Raw genomic sequence first — 13,266 nt, 5'->3', positions numbered from 1 at the left:
ATCAAAGCATACATCTCTTTTTAAAGTCAACATTTCAAAAAATGAGAGGATGGTTTGGTGCAATGTATGGAAGGGGCACAGAGGTCATGGCAAGGGCTAGAGTGCCCTCCTTCAGTCATCTGGAAGCATATTCAAAGCCACATAAAATTACGTCATCTAGATCTGCTGGGAAGGTGAGGACAAGGCCACCTGTTATTATTAACTTCACTGGAAAAATGAAGCTGTGAGGTTGATGAAAATGGTAATGATTATCTTCATCAGCTCGAAACTAACAGAAAAGATATGCACACTTCCACAAATGGCCATTTGGTTCCAATCAGAAAGAGAAGGGAAGATAAACTTAGAATAAGCAAGGAGTCTCTTAAACCTGAGACTGTCCAAACAAACAAAATAAGAGAACATTCAATTCAGTAAACATTGACATTGGTGTTTAGCAGAAGAGGAGACTTCGTGTATCACAAAATACATATTGTTGAAATATATAAATGTTTTAAAATTTCCACTGAAGGGCAATGTTTGTGGACTAGAAATGCCAGTAGAGGTAGCTTGTGCTTAATTTGCTGACAGCCTTTAAAATCAGTCTTGAACAATAAAATCCCAATTTAATGTGATTCGGAATCTTACATACTTAGAGAGAATGGATGAGAATTTTTAAAAGGTAGAACCACTCTTAGTTTTTCACAGGAAAGATATCAAATAAGGCTGAGACTTTATTATCTCAATCAAATTAGAAATCAAACACCACACTGCCTTTAGAATTTGGGACAGTAGTTAATGAAGGATTCAATTAAATTGTGTTCCTAAAAAGCACATATATATTCCATGCAGAGAGATGTGGAATAGAGTCTTTCGTTCCTATTTTCCACTCACTGCTACAACCCAAAAAAATGAAATAGAAATAAAACAGAATTAGATAAAATAATGGTGATCACTCATATATGTTATTAGCCTCATTAGCAATGAAATAATTAGCAATTATAATCCAAGGATATTATCCATATTTGTTTTATAAATTTGATATACTTTTCTATAAGCTTTGAGGCTTTCACCATTTTTACAACAGGAAGGATTTATTACAGATATATTGGGTGCTAAGTAAAGTTATTTTATATTTTTTGTGAGACTCACAAATTAAAGAACTTGCAAAAGTAATGTGGTATGTACAAGGGGAAAAAACCTTGAGATTAAAAATTTAAGTTCCTTGAAATTTCCCAATTTAGGTTACTTTTATAAATATATGTTATTGATATAACTGAGATGCTACAAGTATTTTCATTTAAAATACTATAATCAGGGGTGCCTGGGTGGCTCAGTGGGTTAAGCCACTGCCTTCGGCTCAGGTCATGATCTCAGGGTCCTGGGATGGAGTCCCGCATCGGGCTCTCTGCTCAGCGGGGAGCCTGCTTCCCTCTCTCTCTCTCTCTCTGCCTGCCTCTCTGCCTTGTTGTGATTTCTCTCTGTCAAATAAATAAATAAAATCTTTAAAAAAAAATAAAAAATAAAATAAAATACTATAATCAGAGAATGCTGAGAAAATGTTATCACCATACTTTCTCCATCAAGTTTATTTCATTCCTTGAATTCTTCAGCATATATTTATATTTATATAATGCATTCAGCAAGGACTTTCTGAATAACCAGTATGAAATCCACCAGTGCGAAGATACTGGGAGGAATGATCCTACAGGGAGGAATGATCCTACAGGGAAGAATGGAAAATAAAGCCGGGTTCATAGTATATATAGAGATACTTGCTGAAGTGCTCAAGTGCAAAGAGCTTCAACCTACAGTATGCAGGCAGTACAGTAACATTGGTGAATGTAATGAAAAGAAAAACTGGAATTAGATATTTGAATCTGGGAAAACATCTTGAACATTAGCGATGGGACAACTACGGTACCATTTAAATAACAGCAAAGTTGAGGCGCAGTCTGCCTTAGGGAAACCTCATGAGTTGATCCTTCCCTACTTTGTACATGTCTCTAAATATATTATTCCTCATCTGGTAAAACAATTATTTGTTTAAAAGTCTGCCCCATGCCCCAGTCTGTGAGGTTTTTAAGTAGAAGGAATAGCTCATTCATCTTAGTACTCTCCAGAATACAACTTAGTGTCGGGTATCCATGAGATACTGAGTAAATATTCGTTACACGCAGGTCATGCAACAAAGGATGAAATGTCTTCTGAGACATAGAGTGGACAAAGAGATTTTGAAGCCAGTTACACAGAAGTGAAATAGTATCTACTGTAAGTCTAGCCTCAACCTGGCACACAGAAGTTGTTTATTAAGTCTTTCTTATAGGAATGAATGTATGTATGAATAATAAATGAATTAATGAGGTGATTGGTACACTGAAGGATTAAATATATTAAGAGATAATAGGTGAAGTCTGAACTTGGAAAAGCACTAAAAAGTAATAAGCCAGAGGGAGAAATATATTCAGTGATAGGCTCAGAAGAGGAATAGTTAAAAGAAAAAACAAAACAAAACAAGAAAACAGAATGTCATAAACAATAATAATGTGTTACATTTCCAAAGCACTTTCACGTTACTTCATTTTAATTCTGACAACAGTCCTGAAAGGTAAGGGGAGAAGGTTTTATTATGCTTGTTTTTTTTATAGAGGAAGAAGCTGAAGCTCAGAAAGGTTAAGTGACTTAGAGAGAGCATTTCAAATAGAAAGAAATATTTAACATTGTCAAATGTAGAAAACAGAATGAGGACTGGGAAAATGTCATGGAATTTGGCAGTTCACAGAAGCCTGTGCACAGTGAGGCTGGGAAGGAGGGAAGAGGGCGGTGGAAAGGCAGGTCAACAGTTTAAGAAAGGTGTTATAGATAAATATATTAAATCACATAGTATCACATGTGTGATGCTCACGGTAGTGTCACACATACATCGCATCACACAAGTATCAAGATGGAATAAGATTTAAGGTAGAAGAGGGAGACATGAACAGTTTCTCTTCTTACCTAAATGGACAACTTGCTTCCTATAAACTGGTTTTCACTATAGCTAATATGTGTGTCCATATGAAAACTTGCTGACTTTGATATTTAAACAAAAATTTTAAATGCCACTCGGGTAAGATCCTCTTGGTAAAATTCTAACAGTTGTTGATTCCTTTCCTCCCTTTAATGTTTTCCATTCAAAAAACAGTACTGAAAACTTCTAGAGGGAAAGAGAGGCATGAATGCTATTTCACCTTCCAGCTCTTCCAGCACCCCTCTCGCTTGGAAAGTAGCTTCTTATTAATGCCAACATTGAAAGGCCCCGGAAAAGCAAATAATTCTATTTAATGATACTTTTTTCAAGCATCTGTTATTTCAAGACAAGAGGAGAAGGGAAAAAGACAAAAGTGCAGGACCGTTTTTCCTTGACTTGTCTAGATGTATATGGGTAGTACATGTGAAACCCTGGAAGAAACACGCACAAGTAGAATACATAAATACATTCTGGAATGACTTTGTCAAATAAACATGACTAGACCAAACTTTCTTGTATTTCATTTTTTAAATACTAAGTGAAATCTTTCACTTTTCACACACATGAGCCTAAGTTTTGCGAAAGCTGTTTTATATGATCTGAGTCACATCTACTTAGGTTTATTTAGGAAAAAATACATTTTCTTAATATTAGAGATGTCAGTTGTGAAACATAAATTTCGATGGGTATGCTAAATTAGTCCTTGATAAATGAATCATCAACAGGTGATTTAATTGCTAGTTAAATATGATTCAACTTTTTACTCAGTTTCTGGTGATGTGCCGAGGAATAAGAACAGTATGATTTTTTAGATGATAGAATGCAATTTACGTGTTTTTCTTTTTTTTTCCTTCCTGAACCCAGTTAATGAATAAACAAACCACACTGTGACTGTGTCTACATATCACATAAACATCTAGATGAAAAGTGACAAATTCAGGCCATCATCCAGCTATTTGAAAACATTTATCTTGATGACATTAAACATCTGGATGTTTCCAAATATCAAGATGTTTGATGTCCTGCAGATAAAATATCCTGATGACTGGTTGAATTTTTTATTTATCTGTTGCATAAAAATGCACATTTGCATTTTTCAGACAGAATATAATTTTATTTTAGACACAAAATGTAATTTTAGCACAGATATAGTAGGGAGTCATAGAAATTGTCAGGTCTCGATTTTTTGTTATTATTATTCACAATGAATCTCTGACTTGGAGAAATGCCTTTTATTTTCCTTTCAGTAAATAAAAGAGTTAATCACCATTTCAACAATGTGTATTAAAAGGTAAAGAATATGCAAAAATGAAGATGCATAAATACCTAAGCTTTCATCTACAGTGACCCTACACAGTCCTTAATTGACTAACTTATTATTCAGTTGGAATATTACATAAGACATTTCCCTTTCTTATTATCCTTTTTTAAAAAGCATCTTGTTCTCCTATAGCATGTCCATTTATGCCATCCAGATGAAATGAGAGGAGTTCAAACTTTCTAATTTGATTATTTTGATTTTTCTAGTGATGGTCTGGCATGAGGATGGCAGTACACCTGAATTCTATTTTTGCCTATTCATTAGGTCTTAATTTGTCTGAATCATTGATGATTGGCTGCTATAACTTCTCTGTCACTTTTTTTTTTAGATTTTATTTATTTGACAGAGAACACAAATTTTATTTTATTTATTTGACAGAGAACACAAGTAGGCAGAGAAGCAGGCAGAGAGAGAGGAGGAAGGAGGCTCCCAGCTGAGCAGAGAGCCTGATGCGGGGCTCGGTCCCAGGACCCTGGGATCATGACCTGAGCTGAAGGCAGAGGCTTTAACCCACTGAGTCACCCAGGCACCCTCTCTGTCACATTTTCTTAATGTCTAATTGAAGAAAAAGCCACTCTTAAAGGAAACAGGCAAACGTTACCACAAAATAGAATATGTATTTTGATTATCAGTTATGAGAAAGATTAATGTTATTTTCAATTCCCACCACTGTAAAAATAATTCTGTATAAGCATTAAATGCCATTTCTAAGCCTTTTAAATCAAGATTGCTTGGATTTCATACTAGAAGAAGAAAATGAATGTTAAAGTGAAAAACAATTCCCTGAAAACTGGAAACTATTATGGCACTAAAATAACAGACAATTGGCTAACACATTTCAGTTCCTGACACTCTACCTGTAGGATCACTCAGAACGGAACCAAAGGCACTGATGACCACATCGGCTTTCAGAGTGACTATCTCATCTTCATGTTCATGCCAGTTTCCAACTTCATCTTGCTCTGTTCGAACAAACTGCATGGCGACAATTCTCCCTTCTTTCAGTATAACCTTCCGTGGAGACAGAAAAGGCAAGAATTCACACCTTTTTTCCTTAGCAAGTTCCACCTAAAACAAAACAGAACAGAGAAAAACTTGAAAATGTTTCTTCTGCATTGAATGTTTGATTTTTAATTCAATTATGCACACTACGGCTTATGACGGTTAAATCAACATGAAGCCTTTTCTTTCATCAAAGCTGAGGTTCAGTTATCAGCTATTTACATTTTGCAAATCACTGACTCAGGGGAGTCTTCCATCAATTGGAGTTGTCAAATGGAAGTTTAAAGAGCATGGCATCACAAAATATTTCTCAAGTTCTCAGGACTGCCTGCTCTATGGTTGGTGGCATGTAAGGTTTTGGCTCTAGCAGCCTGGTTTTCCATATGCTTTCACTTCTGTAGTTTAAGTTCTTTTTTAAATCACACTACGTATGAAAATAGATACTTTTGATTATTAATGGGTTGCATTAGCTAAACTGGAAATAAGTTAATAAAGTGGGTGAGCCAGTCTCGGCAAGTGCGTGATTAAAATGGTAGATAGGAAAAAAGAAGACTGAGAAACTGTGGAATCAAGAAATAAATAACATTTAATCTTACTTTCATAAAAAGGCAAATGAGAAATTTAAGAGAAACAAGCATGTTCTTGACAAATTCCCAGTTCTTCTACATCTATTACCTCATATGTGAAACACCCTTGTTTTCATTTTTATTCTCATAATGGGATGCCTATCAAGACAGAATGTTAATATTTACATATCTATTCATTTTTCCATTTACTGTTTTTTTGGGAATCCAGGCCTTTGTCAATATAACCCTATGTAGTATGATGAGTAGTTTTTTTCAAAAAAAATGAACTACCAGAGAGGCTGAGGTGGGTATCGGTCTCATTCTTTCCCTCACTCATGGAAGATAGATGGGTTCTTAGTAGGACCCCTGACAAGTGAGGTTGAGAAGGTCATATGTGTAAGGCTCCAAACCAGGAGTTGTCTGGGCAACATCAAGATGGAAAAACTGAGTCATAAATTGACCTGTTAAATCTTGTTATCAAGTCATAAATCCACCTCTCAACACTCTGTCCATAATTAGTGGTTCCAAACTTTGGCATGCATCAGAATCACCTAGATGGCTTGTTAAAACAGATTGCATGGACCCACTCTCAGAATTTCTAGTTCTATGGGATTGGATAAGGCATGAGGATCTGCATTTCTACAAATTCCTACGTGATGGCATGCTTTGGTTTAGAAATGACAATTGTGAACCACCGTCTTATCAGACTATAGCTGACTAGCTCTGAACTTAGTTGGTTGGTCTACACCATGCATTCTCAATGAGAGTAATATCATCCATAAGGGAGCAAAAACTGATTCTTAAGGAAGGAAAGAATCTTTGAAGTCATAATAATTTGTGACACCCTACCCCATAAGAGCAGTAGTACATAAACAGATACACAGGATATCGGGAGTATTAAAATTACAGTGTGTTTGTGTGGGGGGGAGGTTAACTAGGAAAAAAAGTTTAAAAAGGCTCCTTAGAGGGCAAAAACATGGGGCACCTAGGTGGCTCAGTTGGTTAAGAATCTGTCTTCAGCTCAGGTCATGATCCCAGGGTTCTGGGATTGAACCTAAAGTCAGGCTCCCTGTTAGGCAGGGGAGTCTGCTTCTCCTTCTGACCCCTTGTGCTCTCTCTTTCTGTCTCAAATAAATAAAATCTTAAAAAAAACTGAGGAACACTGGTCATTGCTATATATTGGCATGAAACTATTCAGTCTGTCTTATTTAAGGTATGTTTTGAATATTGGCCTTAAAGCCTTAAAATTTGGAAAACTAAGAAATTACTGATATAAAAAAAATACTAGATATTGGTATGTCATGGGTAGTAAGTGTACAAAACAACAGATCTCAAAATTGTTTACACAGGTAAATTAGGGGTAAGTGGAATTGAATCGGGTTGGAAACCTGCTTCCGCTGCTTACTTGAGATAGTCTCTAAATAAATCTCTCTGATCTTCAGGCTCCTTATATGTAAAATCGGGATAATACCTAATTAGTTGGTATGTGGTGTTACTTAAAGCAATTTAGAAATGTAAAGCACCTAAAGCAGAACTAAAGCAGAACTTAACATATGGAAGGTGCAAGTAAGTAAATATTATTTATTTGTAGTTGCAATTCTCTGAATTCATCTCTCCTCTCAATCATGCTTCAAACTATCCAATACTACTTAGCACTGGGATTATACTTCTAATAGAAAGGTGGCCCAAGAGCAACGTTAAGAAAAAGAAAAGGCCAAAGAACCTTAGACATCTTTTTAATTTTCCACAAAATAAAATATATGATTGGTAGAAGGCAAACTATTCCTTGAACGGTTCTAATTACAAACTAAATATGGCTCCATACATAAGATGTTTCTGTATCACTTCTGTCACATTTGCGTTACCTTACCTAGCGCCTTGTAACTCATCAATATAAACCAGTGTATTGTGTTTCAAAAATGTCAAGTGATGCTAAATTTTAATGATAATGCCAAACTTGATTGAATAACAATGACAAATGTTTATGGTTTGAATAAATCAATACATGATGCATATTTATAATAGTACTCTTTCCTGTGAAGGGCAGAAATAAAATCCTGAGCTATGCTGCACATATTGGGAGAATGTCTCAGACTGATTTAGGGTCTACTTTGTTCTGTTTTACTTTTCGCTCTACTAATACTTAGATAGTATCTACTACTCTGTGTAGATAATCTCATATACGTTTTTGGCAAATTTGGCATTGAAGTAAAACCAAATTGGGTACTGCAAGCAAATCAAAACTTTTAAACTAATGATTATCAATGATTTAATGCTTGAACATGCTTTAGTTGTATTCTTACTTTTGAGGGCCTAAAAACTCCATGCCATTATGAACATGAAGAAACCGAATTTTAGTATTTCCTCAGTTCACATCATAATTTTCCATATGCACTAGGTAGCTTGTATTTGTGCCAACTGTGTAATAGTGCATAGAAGCTGAGAGGGTGAACAGTGGCTCCCACAAGGATTACTCTGACATTCTACTTTTGAAACTCGATATGTTCTATACTACCTAAAACATGTTAGACTAGGCGATTGGGCAGTAGACATAAATCATACCACTTCTTGCTATTTTGCTATTAAGTAGCTATTTTTCATTTTATGCAAGAGATGGAAAAACTCTTAAGGGAAAGATAGGAAGATATCACTTTAACATATGTATTTACTTGGAAAGTATTTATATTATATTGGGAAAAGGAGAGCTGAGATGATAAGTTTTTTTTTGAGATGATAAGATTTATCTCAGTCAACAAGGAAATATTAGGAAAATGAGAATTCAAAATAAGTAAAGTCATGTGTCAAATGAAATATCCTTTGAGTTATTTGTGGACAACAAAGGAATTTACTTTCACTATTTAAGAAATCTAACAAGACAAAAATAACAATAATGGATACTTACATAGCAGTCATTTTTTTCTTTTTTCTTTTCTTTTTTTTTTTTTTTTTTTTGAGAGAGAGAGAGAAGTCAGGGGAGGGGCAGAGGGACAGAGAGAGAAAATCTAAAGCAGGCTCTGTGCCTAGTGTGGAGCTCGACAGGGGGTTGATCTCAGGACTCTGAGATCATGACCAGAGCCACAAATCGAGAGTTGATGCTTAACGGACCAAGCCACCCAGGAGCCAAGATAGCAGGTATTCTTTTAACTGCTTTACATATGGCTCATTTTAACTTTCAGACAGAAGATATAATATGATACTTATACATTAGTTATTATTTTTTAATATTAAGATTTAAACTAATATTTTCTCCTTATTATGAGTCAAAAAGCTAGTAACATGCTGGGTATCATGACTTACAGCTTTGGCACCCAACCTCAGGCATTCTGCTGCCTGCTGTCCTCACAACTAATCCCATGTGGGACGAAGCACTATTTCCTTGCTTAGAAGAGAAACTGATGTTCAGAGAAACCAAAGATATATTGAGGAATGACAAAGCTTAGCTAAAATCCTGATATGGCTAAACAAAAATCCTGGGTGATATTCATTAATGTCCAAAGAGAGCAAGTCTATATATTTGAAAGAATGAGACTTTGTCTGGTACTAGTTAGGGAATCTCAAAACAAGGTTAATTAGACTAGGAAAGGATGTAGTCTAAGGCAAATTAAAGGTCAAGGGGTTGGCGTGATAAAGGCTGCCCTCAGGGCACCTGGGGTGCTCAGAGGGTTAAGCCTCTGCCTACAGCTCAGGTCATGGTCTCAGGGCTGAGCACTGGGCTCTCTGCTCAGCAGGGAGCCTGCTTCCCCCTCTCTCTCTGCCTGCCTCTCTGCCTACTTGTGCTCACTCTCCCTGTCAAATAAGTAAATAAAATCTTATTAAAAAAAAAAAAAAGGCTGCCCTCAGTGGGAAGAAGAGATTCAAGCTTCCTATTCTAAGTTCAGAAGTACAGTAAAATCATGAAATATAGGAACCAAGTGACAGACTTATGAACTCATAGTTTATAAAGTGGATAATTGAGACATAGAATATATAATCTCAAGATACAAAAGTGAAAATAAAAACAGAATTTAAATAAATTTACTTTTTAGACAGTAAATTCCTTCACAAAACTCTTTAAAAACAGAAAGAATATCTTATTTAATTTGCTATCCCCAGGGTTGAGGAGTGATATTCAAATATTTAACAAATGATGAATATAAGCCAATGAATGGTCAAACAGATGCCTGGCAAATCAGCATATACTCTAGCCAATATGCCACATGGAAGGACATCAAGTGAATTTTAGCCTTATCAAAATGACTAGCACACAGTAGACTCTGAATAACATTTGTTTACCAAGATGAATGACTAATATGAAAACCCAGAGGGTATTCAAGTTAATGAAAGGACAATCAACTAGTAGTATGTGGAGTCAATGACTACTAAATACACATCGCAAAGCATGTTAACACTGGGCACGCAAAGGACATGCTACCTGACCGCAGCATCCTATGTTGTGAGGTTGAAATACGAAGTAAGTGACGTTCTTTCTCAGCTGTCAGTTACACTGCCATGACAAATTGATGGGCCAGACTGACCAACGGTCTAACCTCATGCAGTGGGTCTTAATATTTTACTATTTAATGAGCCTTCTGTTCACAGATGTCAGTGGTAGTGCTTTTTAATATCAATGTTTGTTAATGATCACTAATAATGAGCAACTCTGTAGTTTTGGTACATGAATATTTCTGTTCATGGCACACATATTTATTTGTTTGTTTGATGGTGTGTGTTCTCCTGAGGGACAAGTGGTACAAAACCTCTTGTCCTTATCTTCACCAATAATTACCCAAGGGAATGAAGGAGAAACATCTACAAGTTTCTATTTTGGAGGTTCAATAAACCAAGTTATAACTTTCTTTTCATACCATATAAGGAAAGTAAGAAAACCTTCTTAGCTTTGATTTTATCTCCATATTCAGGAAGATACGTGGTTGATGCTGAGTGAAATAAAAATAGAGTGCTATTGCATGCAGTAATGATGATCATTTTAATGATTAACTTTATGTAATGTGATGATTTGGTCTGATTAATATTACAGGCATCATACTGTGGAAATTATGAAACAACTTAATTTACTATAATTAAAAGCATGATGTCAACTCATTTTTAGATTGCATATAGGCAAAGTAAGCATAGGTTATAAACTATAATGAGAACTCAAACCCAGCATACATTAAATTCTAATATACGAAGTTTGAGAAATAATATGAAGAAACAATATTCTTTGTAATGATTACCCTTAAATAGCTAGGTATTTAACAACTTGTCAATTCTATATGAACATGAGGACCTCAGAGATAGGATTTTAAATTAAAGTTGTTTGGTAGTCTGTTTTGGTCAGTGATAATCCTGAAAAATATTAGCTTTTACTTCATCACTGCTAAATTATTGCATATCCCACAAACATTCATAATCACACAATAAGAGTTCCACTCATCTATAAATTTACCAAAGATTTATTAAGACCTTTGTGTAAAAAAAAAAAAAAATGGTGCTAGGTGCTATAGCTAATAAAACATTCCCTGCTTTCAAAACTTTCACAGAGGCATGCAAATCAGCAATCATATTCAGTGTGGTAACACATATAAACACAGTGTGCACAAATGGCATATAAAAAGGCATTCTGCCCAGCAGCAGTGCAGGTCAAGAAAGGGAAGCCTGGAAAAGGTACTGTTGAACTAATCTTGAAGGATGAGTAGGAAGTAATTACTGGAAAGGAATTAGTTACTAGGAAATTATAGTATACAATAGATTATTTCTCTTAGTGAAGAAAGATGTAGGAAGGTAAAGGAGTTTATTTCAACAAAGAAATAAGGAAAGACACCTGGTTAAATCCCCTTTGTAAACATGCTATTGGGAAACAGATTATCAATCAGCATTCAAAAGTAGGAGAGCCCTTATCTGTGGCATGCTTTTAGCAAGATATACCTGCTAGTCTAGGATAGCTATGGTAAAAATAAAACAAAACAAGAAAACCTGGGAACTGGACTTACTGGGTAAGGATCTCTTAAAGAGTATATAAACTATGCAACTGAGTATATACTGGAGATATTTTACAGTTGAATCAGCTTCCTTTTGTGTAAGTGATGAGACAACTGATGTTATTTAGAGACCCCCAAATTAATCTGGATTAAAGTACATCTTGATACACCAAGGTGGGACCTGAGAAACCGTGTTGGTGGTCCTGCACCTCTCCTTATTTACCCTAAACTTCATGTTTATTTATATACCTGAACTTGTTAAGAAAGCTTGATGCAGGTTCTCTCTCTCTGGTATGAGTCTGATCTCACGATCCAATTTTCTGGTGAATCTGGTTACCAAGGAGATGAAGACAACTCAAGAAAGAGGCAGTGAATTCTGCCTACCCACTCTAGATGTCATCTTCCTTAATTTACTAAATAGTTCTTAACCTATTTTGTACTTTTTAGTTTGTATAGATTCACAGACAGCAGGAAAAGCAGAACAATTCTGATACGTTTACTAATTTCTAGACTATATAAACTAATCCTGCAGTTATTCTTTTCTTTAGCAAAAAAAGTTTGCTGAGGCCACAAGTTGAGGTTCCTTTTAGTATGCACTATGATATTACAGGCTTTGGGTTTTTTTTTTTCCACCTTAAGCTTATTATTTTGTATGTATGCATGTATGTATGTACATAGTTATTATTTTTCATTGTTCCAAGATTCATTATTTATGAACCACACCCAGTGCTCTATGCAATACGTGTCCTCCTTAATATTCACCATCAGGCTCACCCATCCCCCCATCCCTGCTCTCCGAAACCCACAGTTTGTTTCTCAGAGTCCACAGTCTCTCATGCTTCATTTCACCCTCCAATTTACCCCAATTCATTTTTCCTTCCTTCTCCTAATATCCTCCATGTTATTCCTTATGCTTCACAAGTAAGTGAAGCCATATGATAATTGACTTTCTCTGCTTTACTTATTTTACTCAGCATAATCTCCTCCAGTCCCATCCATGTTGATACAAAAGTCGGGTATTCATCCTTTCTGATGGTGGTGTAATATTCCATTGTATATATAGACCATATCTTCTTTATCCATTTGTCTATTGAAGAGCATTTTGGATTCTTCCACAGTTTGGTGATTGTGGACATTGCTGCTATGAACATTGGGGTACATATGGCCCTTCTTTTCACTAAATCTGTATCTTTGGGGGTAAATACCCAATAGTGCAATTACAGGGTCATAGAAAAGCTCTATTTTTAATTTTTTGAGGAATCTCCACACTGTTTTCCAAAGTAGCTGTACCAATTTGCATTCTCACCAACAGTGTACAAGGGTTCCCCTTTCTTCACATCCTCTCCAACACTTGTTTCCTCTCCTATTCATTTTGGCCATTCTAACTGATGTAAGGCTAATGACAGTGAACATTTTTTCATGTGTCTGTTA

The 13,266-nt window shown here is 35.5% G+C and overlaps 1 protein-coding gene across 1 annotated transcript in view; it reads right to left on the bottom strand.

Annotated features, from left to right (window-relative positions):
- DPYD (dihydropyrimidine dehydrogenase) overlaps positions 1-13,266 on the bottom strand; it is an 868,613-nt gene that overhangs the window by 474,524 nt on the left and 380,823 nt on the right. The window contains exon 11 of the mRNA XM_046016334.1: positions 5,165-5,375. Within this exon, the coding sequence (XP_045872290.1) occupies positions 5,165-5,375 (211 nt within the window). The remainder of the gene's footprint in view (positions 1-5,164; positions 5,376-13,266) is intronic.

This window comes from Meles meles, chromosome 1 (assembly GCF_922984935.1).
Source record: "Meles meles chromosome 1, mMelMel3.1 paternal haplotype, whole genome shotgun sequence".
Taxonomy (NCBI): domain Eukaryota; kingdom Metazoa; phylum Chordata; class Mammalia; order Carnivora; family Mustelidae; genus Meles; species Meles meles.
The sequence above is the reverse complement of the archived record's forward strand: the minus strand, read 5'-3'. Positions and strand labels throughout refer to the sequence as shown.